Raw genomic sequence first — 24,169 nt, 5'->3', positions numbered from 1 at the left:
AAGCTAGATCAGACATACCCATTTTTTATAACTGTTATTTACTGTTTTGCTACTGAAGGGATATAACTGTGTTTGGAAACTCCAATGCAAACAGACTTTAATTTGTTACTGCTCCATATGACTGGTGGGGAATGCCACCTGGCTGGCTGCAGGTGAATATGTAGTGGTGTCTTAGCATTATGACTGTGGAGTGTTTGGTCACTTACCTTTTAGCATAACTTTTCAGACGTCTGGTTCCTGCAGAACAAACACCCCCTTTATGAAAAGCCGCCATAGCTGGCATTAATTGATGCCCTCTGCCACAGGCTTGACAGAGACCAACAGCTGAATGGGCACAGTGAATGGATTTTTTTTTTTTTTTTTCACCTTCCCCTGGGAAAATAATGCTCCTAGATGCTTAATTATGATTTAATTAAAAAACCTTTGGTCAGCTGTCAGTGGGAGGGAAGGAGAATGTGGGTCTCACTAAAGAGAGGAGGGTCTTTTGTTTGCAAACCGAATTTATGAGCTGCAGTCAATGTGTGCACGCTCAAATGTGGGGCACTGATGGTGCTGCCAGAGGTCTTGTGGGAACAGACATAGTTTTGAGGTTGAATGCCTTCCACTTAATTGTTCATATTCAGTCTCCTAACCAGTAAAGGACATAGTTTTCAAACACCCATATTTTGTCCTAAATATTGATTTTAATTTTTTTTTTCTTTTTTTCCTGAAGTCCAGTGCATTAACCACATGAGCATTACTGATTACTTATGTCCAAACAAAAGGCAGGACAGAATATTAATTGCAAAGTGTTTATATTTCTTGTATAGAAAGTGTGACACTTTAGTTACATAGTATTGCCTCCTGTGGTTTTTAAAACTTGAGAAGGAAGAAGGAATAGGACCACTTTTCCTATTATTTGCATTGATTCACTTAAAGAAAAGATGCAAATTTCATCACATTGTTTAAAATTAGGCATTTATTGCAAATTTTTGGCAACTGCCATATTTGCATAAGAAAGAAGATAAATCACAGCAATTAGTGCAACATTGCTGCTGAAAGGATGAAGCTCATTTCCCTGACATGTCAAATGCTCTGTAGGCAGCTGTGCTTCATCACTGTAGTGCTTTCCAGTCTGTAGATGTGTATTCCCACTTCTGGTTCTCAAGAGGTTAAAAGGTAACTTTATGTTCTTAGTAGGAACATGTGTCTTCTGGGGACAATACTCCTTAAATGCTTTTCCCTCCTTTGTTTTTCTCCTTGCCCAAGTGAGAAGCCTGTGCAAGTAGGAATAAAAAGAATGCAGACCCTTCTCCTGCTGGGTGTGATAATAAAAGAATTCAGACTTCTCTGCTACTGTGTTTGATCTGTTTTCCTTCATGCAGGTGCATTGCCCTGACATTGTCCTACCTGTTAATTTCTTGTCTTTGGTAGTATTCACTAAAGCTTTGAAGACAACTGATTTAATCACCATCACGTGGAGCCTCATCGTTTTGAGAGAATGGGAGCTACCAGTTTTATCAGAGAGGGAAAGAAGCAGTCCTGTCCTGTCTAGACTTACTGCTCTTTTGAGTAAAAATGAATTGTTTCTACTTAAGTATAGAAGAAAAGGGTCAAGTGTAATTATAATTAGGGGTTAAACCAGAAGAGAACTACTGAATTAGAACATAAAATGATATAAAATCTTTCTCCTTCAAGCAGCTCCCAATCTCCTACCCTTGAATATTAGGATGTGATTACTTTAGTTCTATTACGTGAAGATTATTAGGAGAAAAAAGGTGGGGAGGAGTGTGGGAAAAAAAATGGGGGGGAAAATATCTTAAAACTGTCCTAAAAATACTGTAAATAATGGAGGAAAAAACATTTCTAGGACTTTGCCTCTTAGTGGCTTTTCTCCTAGGGTGAGTCTCTGAAGTACAGTGCAAAGCAGATAGTGTTTCATCTAATAAAGGGCGCTGTATAGGCTTCTGTTTTAATAAGCTCCTGATTCTTTTAATGTGAAAGTAGCCTTGGCAACATAAATTTTTTCAACAGGTACCAACAAACAGAAGAAGTTGAAAGGAAGATGAAGCACAACTTCCATAGCAAGAAGCAGGGCAAACTAAATAGTTTCTTGTTTTCTTTCCCCAACTTGAAATGAATTAGTCATTTTTGCGGTGTCTCTTAGACATCTGCCAAGGAAGTAGGCTTTTTTAGGCTGGCTGCATGTAGCTACCTGATTTCAAAAACATGATAGACTTTAACCAACTGGGACTTTTCGAGTATTGATGCCATGCAGACATTTTTAGCCAAGAGAAGCATTCCTTAAAGTTCTTCTCCATGCTGTTTGGGGAATGTGCTTACTGCTATCAAGAGGCCTGTACGGCTTATTATCCTGACCTGCTGATTCCTAGATACACCGTAAGTTAGGATCAGTGGTGCTCTGAGCAAGTAAGAAACAAAGAAGCCCAAGAGGAGTTAGGTCTAAGGGGAAAACATAATGAGAAAGCTGCAGAGGAGATGAACAGGGTTTCACTCTGGTAGGTAACTGGACAAACAGGTCTTCAGTCTGTAATTTGGAGACACTCCCATGTTTTATCTAAATTCTGAACTCTGCCGGCCTCAGTTTCAACCAGAGTACAGAAAACTCAGCCTATGTGCTTGGCTCCCCAGTAGTACTGAAATGTCCTGGGGAGTTGGCTGTGGTTAGTCCTTGAATCTGGATGGATGTTGTTCAAAGGAAAAATGGCTGGAGCAGGACCCATTTTTTTATTGGTTTTGTTTGGGGTTATCTTTTAGAAGGACTGACTGGGTAAAAGTTGCCAGTATACTGACTGCTTTTTTGAGTGTAAATGTGGAAAAGGCTGTTGTTCCCCATTGAGGGGATGGGAGGGTGAGGAGGTGGTCCCTCAGCTGAGGGGTCCCTTGTCTGAGTCTGGCTGCTTGTGTTGTGAGCAGCAGCGACAGGGCTCCAGCCTAGCTCCTGAAGCGGGGACAGAGCCACTGGCAAGCGCTGCCTGTGTCAGTGTCTGTACTACAGCCCTGCGGGCAGCGCGCCAGCCTGAGGTGAAGTGGCGGCTCCAGAGGAAGTGGCATCCAAGATCCTGACTCACCTCCATCTGCTCCCCCAGTTTCTCCCAAGCTGTTAACAACCAGCAGTGGGTCAGAGTGAGAAACATCCTGTCCTCAGCCTGGCCTCCGCAGCTTTGTAGGAAATGTCTAGCTGCATTCTCTCAGCGGAAGAGATGCTCCAGGAGATTGTAATCAAAATATGGAGTGATAAGGTTTAATGTAAACTGCAGGGGATGGACCGAAAGCATAAGGACCCTCCTTTTTGAACCTCCTACCTGCAGCCTGGATAGGCATGCCCTCTGGCAAATAGAATATTTCCTGTCTAATGCAAACAGTTTCTGCAGGATTATCTACTATGCAAGTCAAGGCACTACTTCATTTGGTTAAGGCCTCCAAATTAGTGATGCTGTGATCTTAATAGGTGTGGTGTATGACTTTTTTTTTAAAGATAGGACTTGTTATATATTATAAACCCCTCACAGTGGCTACTGATTCTGGCTTTTTTTTCAGTTAGACTGTTTGTTGGTTTGTTTTGGGTGGGTTGTATTTTTTGTTTTGTTCAGTTGTTTGGGGGTTTTTTGGATTTTTTTTTTTTTTTTTTTACATGTTTTGAATTGTGTGGCACAAAGATAATCATACTTAGCAGTAATTTAGGACAGCCCTTTTTGTTTTTTCTCTGCATTTGGTGCTAGCTTCCTAATTACCCTCCTCTTTTGAATGAATAACATTTATGTATCAAGGAGTTTAGCTAAATTTCTCAATATGATAGGAGACATGCTGCTATTTCCCTTTTCAGAATACAAAATAAAGTATAAATTCAAGAAGCAGTGGGATTTAAATGATCCCATCATCATGTTCTCAATGGGTTGTATGATGTGAAGATACAAAAATGTCATTTTGTGTATAATAAAGCAGAATTGCTCAGTGGACTGGTGGTTTGTGATCCTGAACTTTTTTTAAATAGATTTCTCTGCATACTCACTTTCATTGTAGTACAGACTTCAACTTTTGTGCAACTGTTTTATGAATATTATACAACTACTGAACTACTGGTTAACTTAACCCTTTTTTGTTGCTGTAGAAATGAATATTTAATTATGTGAGTTAAATGTGAATCAGCGGGTTTAGGAAGGATCAGGACAGATGGAAGTACACCATTTAAATTCTGTAGAAGAAATTCTAATTTCTTATAACTACTAATTATTCTCCTGTGCGAGAAGAAGAAAAATTACGTATCAAAATTGATTTGAATAAAAGTGAGAGCAGTCGGTGAAGCTGAGTACTGAGCACATCCCAATACCAAGTTCAGCTGAGAAGGCGTAATGATCTTATTTGTATTGTAATACTCTGGGTAGAGATCGAGAAGCCCTCTACAGTGTGAGAAGTCTTTGTGTCCGTCTCCCTCAGTGACCATTAGAGATTTGACAGATACTTTTGCAGGTCTGTGATTCTTCCTGGTGTCTGTTTTTGCAGTGATGCTGTCTTGTGTGCGTTTGAATCCTTTAGACAGTCCATGGAGGGGGGTGATCATACATCTTGTTGATTGCATTTTAGGTTTTATTTTCCCTTTAGATTTTTATTTTTCAGAAATACGAAGAAAATTACTGAAATATCTTCTTTTGTCTGATTGGGGAAAGGTGAAGTTCTGATGGCATGGTGGCATGCTGGTAATTAGTATTAATGGTAGGGGGAAGGGTGTTGGGTGCACAATTTTCAGGAGTTAGAGAGGACCTGTAGCTTGCTGCCCATGTTTACCTGGCCAATAGCCAAAGCACTCAATGTAGTGTTGCAAAGGTTTGAGGCAGACCACCAAACTAGGGCTGCAAGCTGCTGCACAACTCATCTTGGCATGCTCTCTTCATTATGTTTTGACAGGACTCTCATTTCTTGAGACTAAAACTCCTCTTAACTCAAGTTGACTAAACCTTATATACAAAAGAGGAAATTCTGAATCCCTCCCTACATTGTAACACTTAAAATTTAAATCCCAATAACATGTTTTTCCCGCTCATTACAGACTGATGTAGAAAAATTCTTCACAGAGAGAGGATATGCAGGAAGAACGTTTGAATGTATGTGCAGTGTTGTAAATGTAATATGTTAGATATATGTGTATATAAATATATGCATGTAAATATGAATGTGTGCTTATATACACGTGCATACCCGATTTGGAGAGTGTATATGCAGACATATAGTCTGGTTAAAATACATCAGAAAATACCCCTGTATGATAGTAAATTGATATGAGTGTGAAATACTGACAGCCTTTAAAAGAATAAAAATGAAAATCCTGTATGTTACTGAAGATATATTTTACTTGCATTCAGACAGTTTGAATACTTCTCTCAATTATTCTATCACCTTGAAAATGTAACTCAGAGAGATAGGAAGTATCTCTCAAAATTGTAGGCCTTTGCATCCTTACTCTTCAGTCTTTCCTAGCTGTTAAGTTAGGACAGGATAGCAAACATTACCTCTGGGTGGAGTCTATTGATTGTCCCAGCGTAAATCTGATTCTGCAGTGTTCAGTGAGGAAAGTTCTTGGGCAGTTTGTTTCCTTTCGTAAAGGTGTGAACAGGCTCTAAGTGTGGGCTGCGTGTTACTTTGTAGGTCTGGAGATGGTTCATCAAATACAAGCTTAAAGCCTACTTTTGACAAGGAAGCTGTTTTCAGTATCGATGTGAGTCATCTCTTCAGGGCAGCTGGGTTTTGCATTTGTTCCAGTTAGCATCCCACAAAACTCGTCTGTGTTCTGGAGCACATGGAAATACTCACTGATCTGCTTTTTAATGCAAAAGGCTTCTTCTTTAAAAACAAGGCAAACCAAACCAACCAGACAAAATAGCCAAGACAAACGAAACTAAATTCCTCACTTCAGATGTTCTGAGTTTTGTAAGTGCTGTGTGCACTGTTCAATGACTCTTCAGTGTTGGTATTGCTGAAGATTATAACTATGAAGTCATACCTTACCTACCTTCATAACAAGTTAAATATAACTGAAAATAGAACTTAAATATAACTTTCCTGTATAACCAAAGTCACAACATCTCAAGTCTTGCTAGGGACAGCGTGTTCTTGCTGGGGTAGTTTTCAAGTACGCAATGTTAACACCAGAGAAAGTATAACAACCTTTTCTATCCCTAGAGCCTTTATAGGAGGGCTGGTCTTGCATTATTAGTGTCTCATGTGTACACGGTTAGGCTTTTTGCATTTTGGTTATGGCAATAACTTTATTTCTTTGTACTAGTATTGGCAACTAAAACCATTTGTTTGCCACGTCTTAGAGTGGGAGAAATCCCCTTTTAATCTTTGCCTCCAGCTAAACAGCTAATATTACACTAATACCAGAATTAAGATGGTGTGGAGTAGTGCTGTGCTCAGCATAGCCTGTGAGAGGTGGTGAACTGTCATTATAGCTTACAGCCCAAATCCATCTTCATTACAAGTGTAAATATTAATAATTAAGGATGGTGAAATGAAATAATTATAAATTATAAAGGCTGATTCCCTATTTCCCATGAAAAGCCTGGCAAATGGTAACCTCTGACAAAATAGCCTGCTCTCCCTACTTTCTTTGAATAAATAAAAGTGGTTAACTTTCACTGCCAGTAATTTGTTCATCTATTAGCCCTCATTCAGAGGAAGAAATTTCCATTTCAGTGCATATCTTTCACAACTATTGCCATTTCTTGATTACTGTACCAGGAAACCTGCATTTCAGCTCTGGATGAAATATTGTCTGTCCTAGAAGCACTGAGTTTCTGCTTCAGCTTTTTATTCTGTTTAATGTTTCCAGGAGATTGTGGAATGCAGCTCTATTTTAACAGTCATACTTGTACTCAGGTCTTGTCCTTTGCAGATATCAGTCTAACAGTTCCCCTCATTTCTACTCAAATAGCTTTTGCCTGATATGGGAAGAATTATGGCTATTTAAGGAGCAAAGTAACCAAGCTTTTACACAACTGGATTGCATCTTTCAGCTGCTGCTGTTCACCCTGACTTTGTTACAATAGAAGTTCAGCAAAAGCACTTTCTATGTCATTTCTTCTGTTTGTTTTATCATGAGTGCTTCTTGTCAGAAATGTTGATGTCAGCAGCTGGAGAAGTGATTTGGAGTTAGTGCATTAGGAATGATACTGGAGGTGGGGTGAAGGAGGAATTCCCCCATGGTGAGGCATGGTGAGAAGTCAGGATGGGGAGGAGAAGAGTGAGTGGGCAGGAGTGTCAGTGACAGAGAGCAGAAGGTGCGACAGAACCTGTCTGGGGGCGTGGATTTGTGAAACAAATAGGAAATTGTGAATTGGATTCTAAGATAAGGAGCAGTGCCATTTGTCCAGGGCACTGCTGATCCAGTGTAAGGTCAATGACTTCCAGATAGGTAGTCACCTAGGAGGAGTCAAGTCCAGGGAAGGATATTTGTGGGGCAGTGAAGAAGGCAAAGGGCAACAAGTGTAAACTTTCTTTTCTGTTCAAGTTTTCTGCACAACCCAAAGTTTAGTTATTGTTAAATGTGACTGATTTTGTTTTTCTGTGTTCTCTGCTGCTCTTTTTCATCATGTAAAAAGGTGGGGGGTTTTTTGGGTTTTTTTTGTTTGTTTGTTTTTTAAAAAAAATCTTACCTGCTGCCTGGCTTGCTAGTCTCTTCTTGGCATGCAACCTGATCACAGCATGAAATTCAAGGTGTAGAGAGCTGCATTTTGAGTCTTAGTGCTCTGTGGTTTACCAAGGTTTATGTTTCCCTAAGTTACAATCCCTGTAGAGTGTTCCTGCATGGCTATAACTTTACTGCAGACAAAGAGGCTTTATTTCATGGCTGCCTCTTATCAGTTGGTTTATCTTGTCAGATTTGAATGGGAGAAGAATAGTTTCATAAAAACAATAGAAGGGGAAAGTTACTTGATGTGTTCAGAGATCTAGAAAAAACTGTTTTGTCTGCAGAATGGTTTTAACTTCTGAGATTCTTTTGTATAAGGAAGATTGCTTTTTCAAGGCTAAATACAGTTCAGTAAGTAATGCTTTGATACTTCCTTTGTGCCACCCTGCTTCCCATTTGTGGAGATCTGGCAGCTTAGATCATCTTTCAAGGTTCCCTGAAGTTTAGGTTTGTTTCTTTTTTTTTTTTTTCATCCACAAAATGCCTCTTTTATAATAGCATTCTTTTGGGGAAGGAGTTGTGTTTCACAGATTATACAGGATGGATTACATTGTTTCAAAATCCTTGTGAAGCACAACTGAAAAACAAAGCTTACAGTGAGAGTTTAGGATGGATTTGTCCTTCCATGCAGTGAGTTGCACCCTACCTTACTGGTAAGGCAAATAGAGGAGACTCCATATATTTTATTTTTCATTTCTCAATAGAACATTTCATTTTAGTATGATAGAAGATAAATTCTCTCTGCAGCCACATATGAGCAAGTAGCAAAGGTGTTCTTGAAATTGCATCAGGGGGAAAGATTTCTCATTTTGTAAGATCTTGATATTGAGGGTAATGCCATTATACTCCCCAGAGTGTTAAAAATACACAGCTTCCAAAAAAACTCCCAAAGATAAGTTTAATTAGATGTCTTTGACAATGATTTGTGAAAGACCTTGCACATTCAACTGAGAAGTGTAAAGTTTGGATATTATTGTAAAAGTGAATGAGAGGCATTTGTTTATTTGCATAGGAAAAATTGTGTCAATAATGATAAAAGTCTCAATTTCTACAAGTAAAGGCAAGTGATAAGTAAGTGCAAGAATCATCCTTGCAGCAAAATCTGTGAAGGGTATCTAAAATTTTTTTGCTTCAAATGTATTACTTTGTTTTGCCAGAGGTCCTTTAAATCCCAGAGTTCAGCTGCTTTCAAGTCACATAATGGGTGCTCTGAGCCCCAGCCTGCACCACAGATGTTGGTAGTGATACCATCACATCATCATGGATAGATTCAATCTCGGTGTCTTTTAATTAATGTCTAATGAATACCAGAAGTTTTTCCTGGGTTCAGTTTTGGATTGGAGAATTGCAAAGAAACAGTTATTCAAGCTTTTAAAACAAGAGTAGCAGATAAAGAGAGGAAAATTAGCAAAAATACTGCACGAAGCCAGAAGGAAAATTTTGGACCACTCTTTGAAAAGAGAGGAATCCAGTGACTCTTTAGCTGCACAGAAGTTAGAGAAGGGGGGAAACAGTTAAGTTTTGTTATCTAATGGAATAGGGAATATTTGCTCAGGTTTCATGATTGAAAAGGTAGGAATTAATTTAGACAGATTACTAAACACATACGTATATGACTTCGCATTTAAAAAGTTCTGTCTTTTTGTTCAGCTTTAAAATGGTAGTGTATGTTTTAAATAAGTTTTGACTTTCCCAATACTCTAAATGTGAAACTTGCAATAATTTTGTACTTTCTTTTTCTAAAAGGTCTACAGTAATTACACATTTATGGGTTAAATCACTGAATGTAGTAATTAAGTAATATTAAACTTAATGCAAAACTTTGTGCTGTGTGCAAATGGACTTTGGATTAACCTGTTAGAGATTTGGGAGTGGCACTTTGCTGCTTCACAAAGCATTTTTCAAGGGAAGAGTTGTCTTAGTGTTTGACTTTTTTTGCATATTGAAGATACCATCTATACTGATTTCATACTCAGCTTTTCCTCTACTTCCTTTTTTTAAATTTTCCTTGTCTTCTCTATTACTTTTGAGTACTTCTGCATCTGTTTTTCTTTATATTATTAAACTCCATCCATTCTTTTGCACTCTATTCTATTTAACCATATCAAGACTAATTAGTCTTGCTTTCTGACTGTTACTCAATGAGAGATCATCATAATGTTACAAAATACATTTTTTGAGACGTCCAGAAATAAGATCTGCTTCTCTTGGAATCTGCTTTGCTAATTAAATGCTTTTGTGTATAAATTTTCCTCATTTTAGTAGTTTGGAGTTTTTCTAAACCTTTACAAAAAATTTTGATTGCAGTGCTGTAAACATTAGCATATGCACTTCAGTTTATACACAACTAAGGTCTTTTAGTTCAGGATAATGTTTTCTGTCTGCATGAATATTTGGAATGTTAAGGATTTATGTTTGTGAGAAAATTCTTAATAGTAGAATGAGCAAAAAAGAAAACTGCTTCTGCTAACAAATACATAAAAACTCTATGATGTATTTAAGAAAAATACCTCCTTTCCCAAGTTTAATAGATGCGTTCATTTACTTTTTATCTTGTTTAATGATCTTGTGATATGGGAAATTAGTGGCTTCGCAGATGAAAAATGTATGAGTAAAAAATGCATTCATCTTCTTAGTTATCATCTGTTCCATTGACAAGAGGCACAGATGTGAAATTTATCTCAATAATTAGATTTATAATTATTATATCATTCTCAGATTGATAAATCTTGCTTTCTCTTGCATGTGATTTCAAGCTACAGTTCATGCAACAGAAGTAGGTTTAGTCATTGAATGGCAATTGTAAACTTGAGACTGTGTTTCACATATTTATTTTTATATTTTTATTTTTATATTTTTATATTTTTATATTTTTATTTTTATATTTTATAAAAAGCGTATGGCAGAAAAATAAGCTGTAGTCAGAGAAGAATATTTTGTAAATGACTCTACAGGGAAATGCTGGTCATTGCACAGAACAGCAAACGTGCAAGCCTGAGAAGTGTCCATGGTGTATTTTCTTTGAAAACTTCTGGTTTTGCCATTATCCATTATGATCGTAGACATCCTGGACATGCCTACAAAAACAACAACAGCTGTGATTGTTAATAGGAAACTGGGAAGTCAAGCAACTCAGTAGCAGAATCTCAAAACGCCCATACGTGGTACATGCTGTGTTTCTGATGCTAATGTCTTTTTTCCTCTCTTTTTGCCCACAGCTGTAGAACAAGTAACAGGAAGAGTTTGATGGGCAGTAGCCAGTCTCCAGCTCTGCCTCGGCCTCATTCACCACTCTCAGCTCATACAGGTGATTTTATAACTATGCTACTACTGCTGTTATGACATTCTTAGAGTGTCTCTATAACTGAAGGAAAACGTTCTCCGTTTTTCTGTTTCTCTGTGAAACTGTTCTTTGCGCTGTTTGTAATAGCAAAAAGCTGCATGTCATTCCATCCAAATTTCTGTTTTACATTTAGATCCATAAATCTTATGTTACAATCAGAAGTCAAAAAATACCATGGAGCTGTTTTTGATTTCCTCACCTTGCATTCTGACAGATTTTCTCTTCCCCTGCCACCATTGCCCTTCCTGTAGCTTGCACCCCGTAATGAAGGTAGTAGGATATGTATAACATTTTGTTCCTGGTACTTTTGCTCCCCAGGATTTATAGTGTGGGGCACTTTGCTGGTAGTTGCTGTGCTTCACTTTGCATGGCAATAAATTGATGATAATTTTGGGTTTTTTTCTAAAACATCTGAAACAGTTAAAGCTTGACTGAATGTCCATAAATAAATGTTTTATTTATAATAATTGCCTTAATTTTTAAAAAGAAACATTTTTAGCTCATCACCTCACATTTCCACAAAGGTTTATTGTATTTTTATTTTGGGGGGTACATTGGCTGTAACTACAGACCAAAGTGAAAGGGCCACACTAATCCTTGTGCAATCAATGACACTGAATACTCTGGAGAGCTGCTCCCAGGGAGATGCTAAAAAAGCAAGGTGCAGAGCTTCACATGAAATTTCCAAGTATATTAAGGCAGCTGCAGTATTCTTGTGGAAGCAACATTGTTAGAGAAAATACGGTGGTGATTTTTCACTCTCAGAAGCAGCTGTCACAACTAGGAATCCAGGCAACATGAAAATTCGTGAAGAGTTCAAGGCAGCAGAGCATTTAAAACAAATCAACTAAAACATACTGCAGACTGTTTTGAAATTGAAAAATTAAATGTTGGAATGTTTGGAATGCCGTTTTGGGTCTCCCAAATACAGAAATTTCTATTTGGAAGAGGAGATTGTGGTCGCTGTAAAAAGCATCCTGGGTTATGCTGTGCTGACTTGCGGAAAGCAGTAACTTTGCTTGCTCTAGTGTGTCTGCTGCTGAAAATGACTGTACCACCTATTTGGAAATGGAAACCTTGGACCAATGATGCCTAATGAGCTCAGAAGTATGGTCTGACGAGCACATGTTACCTGGGATTGTGTATAGGTTGTGTATTTGATAAATATGGAAAAGTTCCTCTCTGGCAGTGGGCTCAGGCTTTCAGCAAGTTACTTCATCTTCTGAACTGATTTCTCAGACAATAAACGAGAAATAATATTGCTGATGTCACAGCTATTGTCAAGTGGCTCTGAAGGTTGAAAAGCAATTCTATAATTAAAAAGACAGATTAGGTGTAAGCGGTTCTTTTCCATAAACTCAGCAGTATATACTGTTTATTCAACAATATATTACAGAAATCTGACAGCTTCTCTAATTAGAGAATGTAGTAGGTTCTCTTATTTGGATACTTATTTGTCTAGCATGTATGCTAGACACTTGAGCAGCACTAGTAAATCTAGTAAATCTCATCACATATATGAGATGAAAATTTGCATGTGCGTGGCCAGCTCTGTTATTAGCTTGTGACTGTGAATGGCTAATTATAGTAAATATTCACACAACCATTGGTTCCTAACTCAGCTGGCTAGTGTGCCTAGACAAGTCCATACATCAAATCCCTGTGAATGTCATCCTAATCCACACAAATAAAAAAAGATGCAAACTTACTAAGTTAAAAATTTTCCTCTACGTATGCAGTAGGAGTTCAGTGTTTCAGGTATTTATTGTCTGTAAATCCATGGTAATGTCAGACTTGAGAGGCTGGATTTATAGTGAACCTGTTATTTCTGTGTTGTCAGAGTGGCCAGGTGTTCAACTGCCCTAGCTTCTGCACACTCAGATTGCCTCCCTGCTCTCTGTGGTGGCATGTCCTGAAGGCCTGTTTCCTTGCAAAATGTGGTAAAGGGATGTGACAAGAAACTGTGTGTGCTGTGCAGCTTGCTGGGTTTATTCTCCTTGGCCATCCTTAGCTGAGAGGAATTACTTCAAGTCAGAGATCCCTCCTTGACTCCACTGAGAGAACCTGGTACATCTCCTGTCCAGCTATAGGTGATTTTAGGGTCTTTTTTGAATGTGAGATTTTCTTAGAAAAGATCTTTTAAATGTAAGGTTTTTTTACAACCTGCTACTTTACAGTCAGATCATCAGCCCAGAGCATGTACCTCAAGCTTTAGGTCTCAGAGGGACTGATGATCCTCTAGAAATTTCATATATTTCTTACTAATGTTTGCTGTTGGAAGAGCAAACAATAGAAGAGGGAGAGGCAAATTAAAGAGTTTCCAGTCCTTGAGGAGCATGTAGGAAGCTGAATGTGCAGCAAAGTATCAGTGCTTGCATTTACCGAAAACTGTTTTATTTATCAGACTGTTCTTGGCTGAAGTGTGGTAATGACATGCGTTTTTGACAAATATGTTGCAGTGAGATTATGCAGAATTTTGAGGACATTGGGGAGCACGTGCTCTAGTGAAGTTTTTCTTGTGTGTTGTTAGAGTTCTGTTTCATTCAAGCAATCTGCCCAGGTGAGTGCAGGCTGAGGATCAGGCTGCATGGGTGTTAACATCTGATGTAACTTCGTGAGACCATTGCACAATTTCTTGTCACTGAGTTGTCAAGGAAAATACTGACTCATACATCTGCCTTTTAAGGGACTCAGTCTAACAGATGAGAAGACTAGGAACTTTAACCATTGAAAACTCTTTCAGTATTACCTATCCTAGAAACCTTTAGCTTCCTTACCTTGCATGTTCGGCTTTTTCTTCTACTGGATCACACTCCTGTACTCCCTCCTCTCAGGTGCTCCATCCGTCTCTGGGGAGAGTCTGCTGTTGCCCTTACTGAAAAGAGATCCATTCATTGCTCTTATTTAAGTGGACTAGGTTCTTAATGTTTGTACCATCTTAGTTGCCAGCTGGGGTTAAAGCACAACAAAGGGATGAACACCTGCAATAACAACTAAGTTCCATGCAGCTGCTCACTCACTCAATACCATCCCTCTACAGCAAGTGGAAAAAATAGAAAAAAAATTAAAAGTAAAACTCATGAGTTGAGATTAGAACAGTTTTTTAATTGAAACAAAAAACCCTTACAATATTACTACTGAAGATAATAATAACAACAACAACAATTGTAATGAAAAGGAGAGAGTGGTGTATAATAACGAAGAGAAACAAATGATGCACAGTACAGTTACCCACCAGCTGCTGACCAATGCCCAGCTCACCCCCGAGCAGCAGTCAGCCCCTCCTGGCCAGCTCCCCACAGTTTACATCCTGGACATGATGTTCTGTGGTATGAAACATCCCTGTCCAGGTCAGCTCTCCTGGCCAGGCTGCTTCCCAGCGTCTTGTGCACTTGGTCACTGATGGGGAATGGGACACTGAAAGGTCCTTGGCTCAGCAAGAGCTAAAACATCAGTATGCTACCAACATTACGCTCGTGCTGAACCCAAAACACACCACTGTACCCGTGACTAAGAAGAAAATTCTATCCAAGCTGAAATCAGTATGCCCTTTGCTGTAGACTATTCAAGTTGAATGGAATCAAAATTGTCACTCTCTTGAAAATCCACCCAGGATGTTCTTTTAGTTACCATCTTAATAGTCTTTAGTGTTACTCTTGGCTTTGTGTGTAGTCCTAATGAGATTTTTGTCATTGCTTGGAAATTCATTGCCCTAGAGGCATCTGAAGTGAATATTTCTTTCTCTGTGAGGACACCCTTGGAATTCCCTAACAATCTTTTCCCTTCAACGTTAGTTCATTGCTTGTTGAGAGCAAGCCAGATACATACTCAGCTACCTCTGTTTGCATGGCATGCTTGAGATGATTTTATTTGGACTGCTAGTTTAAACTACTTTGGTTTTTTTCCCCCAAGACCTCCCATTTCTGAGGACAGAGAAGTGCTATGTGTCAAACATAGCAAAGTGAGTCAGGGTGTGCTCCAGAATCTCAAGGTGGAGCTCTACTGCCAGAACCCATGGCTTTGCTCAAGACTGTTGTCATCTTTGATATCTGCAGAGCAATCGTTTAGAGGTCTGGGTGCACCTTTGGAAGCAATGTGCCATTACTTCAGGTCTGCTGAAGAGCTCAGGTAGCTACTGTTTAATCATAAACTGGATTTGAGTTAGCCAGAACAGATTGGATGTGAATAGGATTGCTCTGTTTTACAAGACATGCATCTTGAATGTGAGCATACTTCTTCCAGGTGTATTTTATACCCATGTTCTTCCTTGTAGTCTTGTTTTCATCCAGACGCAGTCTGAACTGGAGGTATCAGCTATTCTGTTGTTGAGATGGATGTTCTTTGAGGGGGAGGACCAAGTTTAGGGTAATTAATAATTGCCCCATATTAGAAAGTCTAATATAGACATCTCAGGCAAATTACCCCCCACACTCTCCCACAACAGTTTTCACTGTTTGCTCTGGAGATAATAAAAGATTTTTCCTACAAGGGAGTTTGTTGTTGTTGCATTACAGATGCAAGCTGCTTCGGACAAACACTGAACACTTACACGGAATTTTTCAATTCTTAGCCTTAGCAGCCTAGTGATACTGAGATTTGTGTCAGATGGGAGGGAAAAGCAGTGAGACAACACCACTGATGAAGTAAAAAGATGTGCAGAGTGCAAGTAGTGCATGAGTGGGACCTGTCAGGAAAGGGACAGATTTGTTTGTAAGCCACAGTGACCATAAAAGCTCATGGGCTACACTAAAGAGTTGTTAGAACAGGAAGTAGTCCAAGCTTGGGAGCACACAGAGAGGTGTTAGGTCTGAGACCACGGGTAATAAATGGGGTAGGGAAAAGACAGTGTGTACAGCCGATATTATATATCTCTGTTAGGTATGTTAATTGCTAATACAGTGTATGCAAGTCCGTTTTCCTCTATGCGCGTCCTGTAGCTGCTTGCAGAGATAATTTGTGTCTGGAAAGTCAGACTTCAGTGTGCAGCTGAAGTCTCTTGCCGTGCCTTATGAATACATGTAAAGATCACACAGTATCAACTTTGACTACGTAAAGTGTTTCTGTTTCTTGCAAAAATAGAAAACATGCTAGGTAATACCTTGAGGCTCATAAGTATTAGCAACTGTCTTAGGTTAGTTGTCTGGACATCTTTTCCCTTTACAGTTTGGGCTGGAAGGTGATAAACCTGCTGAAAAAGTACTTCTGATTTTTCCATGAGCTGTTGAATGCATTGAGAATAGTGGGAAACTAAGAGTTGCAGCATTAGCTTGGATGGTACCTGGTGGCCATGTCATTAATGGGCTTTTCTGGGTGACTGGTGCTGTGTAGGCAGGTCATCTGCACCACCCAGCCTGCAAAGTGAATGATTGTAATCTCAGCAAGTCAGGGCATTCAGGTGTCCCCACCTCAGTAGTCACAGGAACTTCTTCATGTGGGTGATGCTAACCCCTAATGATTAATAGTCACACGTGGTGCATTTTAATTGTATCTGCTGAAGTAGCAAGATTTAGCTGTCAAGAGCAATGCTGTAAACCTTATTTGTCCATATGTTAAGAATATTCCATGTGGTGCCACTGCAATGACTAGGACAAGACTTGTAAGATAAGTAAGAAATTATTTAAGGGTATAAAGAGGCTTGGCTAAAATGAGGAATATTATAAAGTGGGAGTGGATGTTACCAGTCAAATCATCAAGTTTTGTTTTTGTGGCCAAACATTTTATTTTTCTCATAAGTGAGATGGGGCATAATTACTGTAGCTTATACAAATTTGGAAGACAACCAGTACGAAGTAGCACTGGGGAACTGTGTTGAAGTGAGTTAATGACTGGAATAAAAAAAATACTAAATTATATTGCAAAATGCAACATTTTGTACTGGAGGACCTGAAGTTGTGAACTCACTTATTATAAGGAATTTAGGTAAGGATCTGACTGCATTTTCTGGATAAGATGATGTTTGCAAGGATGAGTCTAGTGCAGCTTTGAAAGTGAAATCTCAGAAAATGTAAAAAAGAAGTAATTTTCAATTTAATTTGGGAACATTTCGTTCCACTGCACAGTGTGTTGGTTAGATTTCATCTGGAATACTGCATACATTTATTGTCATACATATTCAAGTGGGATCATGTGGGGAGAAGGGCTGGTGGGATAGAACGTGGGAGATTTCTGTATAAGACTGAAAAATATTACTTGCTTTCCTTAGCAGTGGAAGACTGGAAGATGGTATTGTCATCTAAACCAGTCGAGTAGCCTTTTTTTTCCCCCCTTTATGGAGTAGAAAGAGAAACACTTGCTGGCCGCATATACTGTAACATGAGGGGTCTTAAAGAATTGTCCACCCGAGTACGGCAGGGATGAACCTGACACTTTCTGTGAGCTTGGATCAATCTGTAAATGGGTATAAGGCCACAAACAACTGTCTCAATCATGTTTTCAGATGGCTTATGGTTGTTCATGTGCCCCAAGTTCCATACATGGGAGAAATACCAGCAAGATATTCTCAAGAGGTCAAAACAGCATAAAGAACTTCACTGGCAACTTCAGAATATTAAATAACTGGGGCAAAAGGCTTAGTGCAACATTCAGACTGCATAGAACGCTTCTAAAAGTGTTGACTTGTGCAAATTGAACTTAACAAACACTAAGCCTGTTTGATTTTAAGTTACTCAGAAATTATAAGAAGAGGTGATTAGAAGAAGGAGAAGGAGGGAAAGACAGAAAAGATAGAGAAGAGTAACCAACACATAGAGTGGCCAACTCCTGGATTTCAGCAGTGTTCAGACAGAACTTCCCCAAGGAGGTGGGGTCTAGATAATGCCATGTCCTCGTGTTCTGCCTTAAATACCCCTGGCCTTCCTGGGCCCTTTTGGGAGGTGAGATTTCCAGTCATTTGACTGCTCAGGGGCTGGGTATGGGGCTCCAGAGGTGGAATGTGGGGCATTGCCTCCACTGTGCCAATGAGTGGCATCTCTGTTGGGCTGGGACACCGGCTCTAAGGGGCTGGGGGTGTGCAGGGCAGGGCACTGCCTTGTCAGAGTAAGGTCTGACCTGCCCCTTTCCTCAGCACACTTCCACCCTAAAATGCCTCAAGACATCATCTCCTGCAATGGAATTACATGATGCAATTCCCTAAAGCAAAATCAAAGTTCCAATATGGTTTTACCTCCACTTGTAATCCTATTTCTGGGGTTTTTCAGGCTTGTGTAGAGCTAGGTGGACTGGTAGAGTGCTGGCTGTTCACACTATGTTCTCACTATGTCAGGGCTCTCTGCTTGCATCAAATAATTCTGTTTGAGAGATGTACTTTAGTTAGCAACATTGGAGGATAGTATTCAACGAAGTTACTTGCACCATATATTTTAAGAGAAAGAAAAAATATGCTTGTAAATAAATGAGGCCCCATAGTGTGTCTTTGTGCTGAAGTATGGAAAAGCTGGGATATAAAGCAGGGTTCTGAATGTCAGATTTTAAAAGAAAACAGAATGAAAATAATACAGTATACCAATTACTCTGACTACTGTCACATGTAGAATTACAAAAACATATTTGCTAGAACAAAACTTTTTGTTTAGCCTTGCCTTTTGGGTGCAGTAAATGGCTATGGAAATTTCAAATTGTCTTCTAGTTTAAGGACAGGAGAAGAAAATCTAAGTAGTAAGTTGCATGCAGATAGAAATTAAGTCCTTTAAAAATACCGCTCTCAGTATTTAAATAGTGGTTGGAACATGTAACACTTTCTTGCAGATGGATTTAGGGATCATACAGACTTTCCTCTCCATAGCTGGGGAGAGTTGTTTGCTGGTTTCAGGTATAGTTAATCCAGGTTTTGAAAAAGCCTGAACTCCTCACATGAGTGAACCTTTTTGAAAAGCACCTGCAGAAATATTCAGAATGGTTCTGCTGCCCAGCTGTATTTTCTGCTGATTGATGCTGTTTGTTGATAAGAAAAACAGACCTGTAACTGCAGGTGGATGATGTCTTGTGTATTGTTCAGTTCACAGTCTGGGTTCATCCCCATGTAAACTGACACAGAGAAACATAGGACCCATTGTATTAATGGGGCACTGATGTACTGTGGTACATTGTAAAAAAATTTGAACTAGATTTGTCTTTCATCCATTGGGAATTTGGGATAACGATTATCATTAATCTGGTATTCCCTCCATACTAACGGAAAGTCATTGTATTTATTTTGTAAGTAGACAGCTATTAAAAATACATTAATAATGTACAATCACTGTAATATGCTGTTTTAAAAATATTTGAAACATCTTCCCTCAGTGGCAAACAAATTCTCGAGGCTACTTGCAGAACAATCACAGTTGTCTTGATACAGTTTTCCTAACAATAGGTGCTTGCAAAATGAGCTACCCTATGTTGCCTTGAAGCAGAGTATTGTTTTGGTACGTTGATTGTCTATTCATTGTGTCTCCCAGAGGATGCTGGAGTTAATTATCTAAAGTCTGACCATGAATCCAGTTTACTTTGCCAGATCAGACCACTTGGGCAGTAATCTCAATGACACAGAGATACTGTAGGACTGAAATACAGAATACAAGCAGATTCCAAAGAGCAGCGGGCTTTGACTCATCGGCAAGCGCTGCACATATGGACAGAGAGTTAACTGCCACTGGGTTTTATTTGAAAGTCTCCCAGGTATTGAGTTGCAGATGGGTGGATGAATGCTGTGATGGATGAAGGTCACATGTAGGACTCTGATTCTAACCTGTCTAGCTCCTCTGGAAAACTGCACCTTAAACCTGTAATAGCACTGTTTCTCCAGTCATTTGGGGATTGTATTTTCATTCTTTGTTTCCAGGTTTGTCTGAGGTCTTACGACTTCTAGATAAACCTTAAGGATTTAGTATCCAGGTATTATGTATATGGCGTCTTCAGTCTTGTTATTTTAAAGGCTGATTTGCTATTGAAAGTAACGCTTGCAAGTTGATTTTCCTAATAACAGGATCTGATGCTCTTCCTGAGTGAGACTTTGACTTCTTCAGACTTTGTCTGTAAGGAAGTGATCTTTGTTGATTCTAGCAACACAGACACAATTCTTTGCAGCATTGTGTCTCCACAAATCCAAATCCACACTGATAGCTATAAAATTACCACCTTATTTAAGCATATTTTTTCCTTCTGTATGAAGTTTTTGTATATATTTTAACTCATGGACAGTAAGGCATGTCGTTGTTGTGTTTTAAAAACATGTTTATATCCATATATAACTTCGGCTAGCAAAAAAAAAAAGAATTGGTTTACAAAGCCCCATATTCTCATTTGTAGACCTGTTTCCTGTCAAAAGCTGTTTCTGTTACACTGTGTTAAGGCTGATACTGTGCTCTTCTGCCAGAGTTCAAGGTAGCTTCCGTGTCTTTTATATTTACCTAAGTCCACAACATACTCCAAATTACAGATGACTTTTTCTAGTGCAGCAGTTAAAGTTTGTGACCATGATTTATCTGCACAATGTTAATTTTTGTTTTGTTTTGTTTTGTTTAGCTGTGTTAAGTAAGCTCTGGTAGCAGAAACTAAGAAATCCAGTTCACAGTTAAATTGAATGAACTGTTGCTCATCAGTAATTTGATGTTTACAATTGATGCAGGATAAGAATAAATTTTGTTAGTTCCCGAGTCAAGATTGGAATTTGTGGCTTCAGATTTCCTCTGCTCCTGCTTCATCCCATTCAGGGAGCAAAAATCTGCCACCATGAAAATTATTGAGGCCCTCAGAAGTGTCTAAAGGATAATGAAGAATCTGAGAGGTCTTGAGGCAATGGAGAAAATGTAGGAAGGACATAATTCTGCCATGATAGATTAATTGGAAAAAAAAACTTGGGGGTACTGGCCAGTGAGAGTGGAATCCGTGTCTCTTGGGGCTGTGGGAAGAGCAGCTGCAAAGATGTGTTTTAAGCACAGCTCAGAAAGCATCTTGCATCTGCTTCTATAAAAGGATGGGAGTGTGGGCTTGTGTGTTGATCTCTGTGTTTGCTGCCTAATTGCTTAATGATGATGCTTTCCCATATAGAAATAATGCAATCTGTTATGGGCATCACTATGATAAATGCAATGTTAATTCAAACATTTGAATAGCAGTCAAGGCCACTTGAAGCCCTTCAACAACTCTATCTATTGTGCTGGCCTTTTCATGCATAGGTAGTGATTTTCTCCTAAAAATTTCATGTTGATTCTTGCTGGCTACCTAGGAGCTTTTTCTTGTATCAATTGTTTTTGTTGCAGTCTCATTTATGTCCAAAATTAAAATGCTACAACAAATGCATTACCTTTTTTCAACTTTCATGTATTGCTTCTACAATAATTTTAAAGAAAAAATTAAGGAAAGATGGGTTATTAGATGTATGCCAATGCTACTTTGATTTGGATCCTTTTGGCTTTTTGGGAAGGGGGTTTGTTAGCGTTTTTTGGGGGGAGGGGCTGTTCGTTTTTTTTACCTGGGGTTTGGGGTTTTTTGTGTGTGTGTCTGGTTGTTTGGGGGTGATTTTGTAGGTTTTTGGGGGGTTTTTTTAGAGTTAATGTTTATTCCTTCTAAGGGAAGGAATACGGTTTCTCCTCTAATTGTATTGGCTGAGGGGCGGAGGTGGCAGAAGCAGCTTCAGCAGCTGCTGCCTTTCTGCAGCCGTGCTGGCCCACAGGGGGTCAGGTGTTCTCATAGGAAGGAGTAGCTCACCCCAAAGGTGAAACCTGTTCACAAAATGCAGTTAAGGATAAAAAAAATCAGTTCAGTGTGCTTTGTATAATTGTTTGGTTTGGAGAGAGAAAGAAATGAGCAATAATAAAAAAAAAAAATTTGGCAATATAACCTTTGGAAATGCTGTAGAGACTTTGTGTGAGGGCTGAATCTGTTCAGTAGTGATTTTTTCAGCTTTCAATGTTTCCTATGATTTAAAAATAATATCTTTTTTTTCTGGCATTAAAAATAGGTTCTTTCAAGCTAATGTCCTGGTTTCTTTAAACGTTAATTATCAAATTGTTTTGAAAATTTTAAAACTAAAAGGCTAAACAAACAGTTCTCTACGAGTTACAAAATTCAGTCAGTAAAATCCAGTACAAATGAAACATGAGTCGAAATAAGATTCTGCTTCAAAATTTATTTTCAGAGAGATTATGAGAGAAGAAATTCTGAAATGCATTTTTAACCTGCTGGAAATACGTACATTAATACATCTGAAGGATTTTAATGGCTTCTCTTCACCTCACCATCTAACAATAATTATTGTGTGTATCATCTCCAACAGGAAACAGTCCTCAAGATAGCCCTAGGAATTTCTCTCCCAGTGCCTCAGCCCACTTTTCTTTTGCACGAAGGTAAGAGGTTGGTTGTAGTATTCAACACACATTTTGCTTAGAGGAAATGTTGTTGGTTGCAGATACAAAGGGTGATTGCAAATACATCTGTCGGGTCTGTCACTTAGAATAAATATTAGCTCACTTATGTAAACCCTTTTAAACCACAATGACAACAAATTACTGAGTGTGTGATGCAATGTGAGCATATATTTTTGAATTTTAAAAAATAATTATTTAATTGTAATGAGTCTGTTTCAGACACTATTGTCTTACCTGCTGAGATACGGGAAAATTTTCAACTACTTGAAGGTTTCTTCATGTAAGAGGTGCATTGCTTATAAGACCACTCTTACGCAGGTCCTTATTTTACTGACAGCAGCAATACCATTACCATACTTTGAATACCTGTTTCAATGTCTGTACCAATATCTGTGAGACAATCAGCATTGTCACAGGAGTATTGTGAGGATTAATTATTGCTAGAATTTTTGAAGATCTAAAGTGAATTTGAAGTGATCTACAAAGTAAATTACTGTTGAATGAACCATAGCCAAAGTTGATAGCACGTCATGGGAGACTGCCTGTTTGTGCCAGTGTGGTTCCCCATCACTTATACGCATTGTCGCCCTTCTTCAAATAATATGTTCATTAACTCTTGAGTCTGTGAAGGTAGGCAGAATTTATATGTTTACCCATTTTTCTGTATGTGTATATATATATATAATGAAACTGGAATGCTCCAGCAGTGTCTGGTATTTAACTGTTATATCCCAGGGTTTGCCCTGGGATATAACTTGCCTGTAAAGTTTTAATTACTTTATTTCGGAAGATCAGTAAAGTAGCACACACAAATTCTCAAAAGCAAGTGCAAGGAAATGTCTAAATTTGGGGTTTTTTAAGATGCAGAGGAGTGAAAACTTGCATAATTTTTAAATCTGAATCTTATCCATTTGTGACAGTAGATCTTGTCAATCTTTCTAATAGTTTGTGATAATACTTTTTAAATTATCTTTAAAAAGTTGAGTATTTCTTTTGAATCTACTTCCTCTTGATAGTTTTCCTTTTGTCAGAGATACTATCTCTTCAGAGATTACATTTGTTTGTGAACATATTTTTAGAAAGATTCATTAAATCCAGAAATAGGTTATAACGGAAAAAGCAGATGTGAAAGATCGAGCATTGCTTAGAAATACAGCATTCGGGAAATGGTTTTTCTTCCCCACCCATAATCAACAGAAAGTTTCTTACTTTTGCAAACTTTAAGATTCAGAATTAATGAAAAAGAAGGATTTGTTTTCCAGTGTTGGAAAACACTTGGATTTTGAGCTCTCTAGAGCCCTGTAATGAGCTTTAAATAGATTATTTAACTGAAGGAAATTTCTCTGATTTAAAAATACCTCATCACTTCAGTGGAATTCAAAAAACATTTAGAGCAATTTTTTCTAACTGATCAGTTAGAGAAATTAGTTTGAATTTTGAATTAGTATGTCTGGAAACTGATTTTTTTCTGTCTTTATATTGAAAATGCTTGATGATGAAGTTTAAAACTGCATTAATACAACATTTTCTTAGGAATTTGGTATGTCTGTTGTGGTTGTTTTCATATAAGCTGTGGTAGGATGAATTTTCATTCTAAAATGCGCTGCAGTTAATGAGAGCAGACTTCTGGCTTTATGCCTTTTCGGTTATATTTTGTAAATTTAATGGATATTCAAAGGGAAGGACAAGGGTGATGGAGCAGGTTGGAACAGGGGCAGTGGTATAGGGGTATGGATATTCCCTTTTCATCCACTGCCAGCCAGTCAGTGCGGATACCAAAAAGCTGTGACAGTA

The 24,169-nt window shown here is 38.5% G+C and overlaps 1 protein-coding gene across 5 annotated transcripts in view; it reads left to right on the top strand.

Moving 5' to 3' along the window:
• MAST4 (microtubule associated serine/threonine kinase family member 4) overlaps positions 1-24,169 on the top strand; it is a 278,078-nt gene that overhangs the window by 191,898 nt on the left and 62,011 nt on the right. For all 5 annotated transcript variants that reach the window (XM_058423983.1, XM_040089245.2, XM_040089244.2 and 2 more), the window contains 2 exons: positions 10,906-10,994; positions 22,285-22,354. In XM_058423983.1, the coding sequence (XP_058279966.1) occupies positions 10,906-10,994; positions 22,285-22,354 (159 nt within the window). The remainder of the gene's footprint in view (positions 1-10,905; positions 10,995-22,284; positions 22,355-24,169) is intronic.

This window comes from Hirundo rustica, chromosome Z (genome assembly GCF_015227805.2).
Source record: "Hirundo rustica isolate bHirRus1 chromosome Z, bHirRus1.pri.v3, whole genome shotgun sequence".
Classification (NCBI taxonomy): domain Eukaryota; kingdom Metazoa; phylum Chordata; class Aves; order Passeriformes; family Hirundinidae; genus Hirundo; species Hirundo rustica.
The sequence above is the reverse complement of the archived record's forward strand: the minus strand, read 5'-3'. Positions and strand labels throughout refer to the sequence as shown.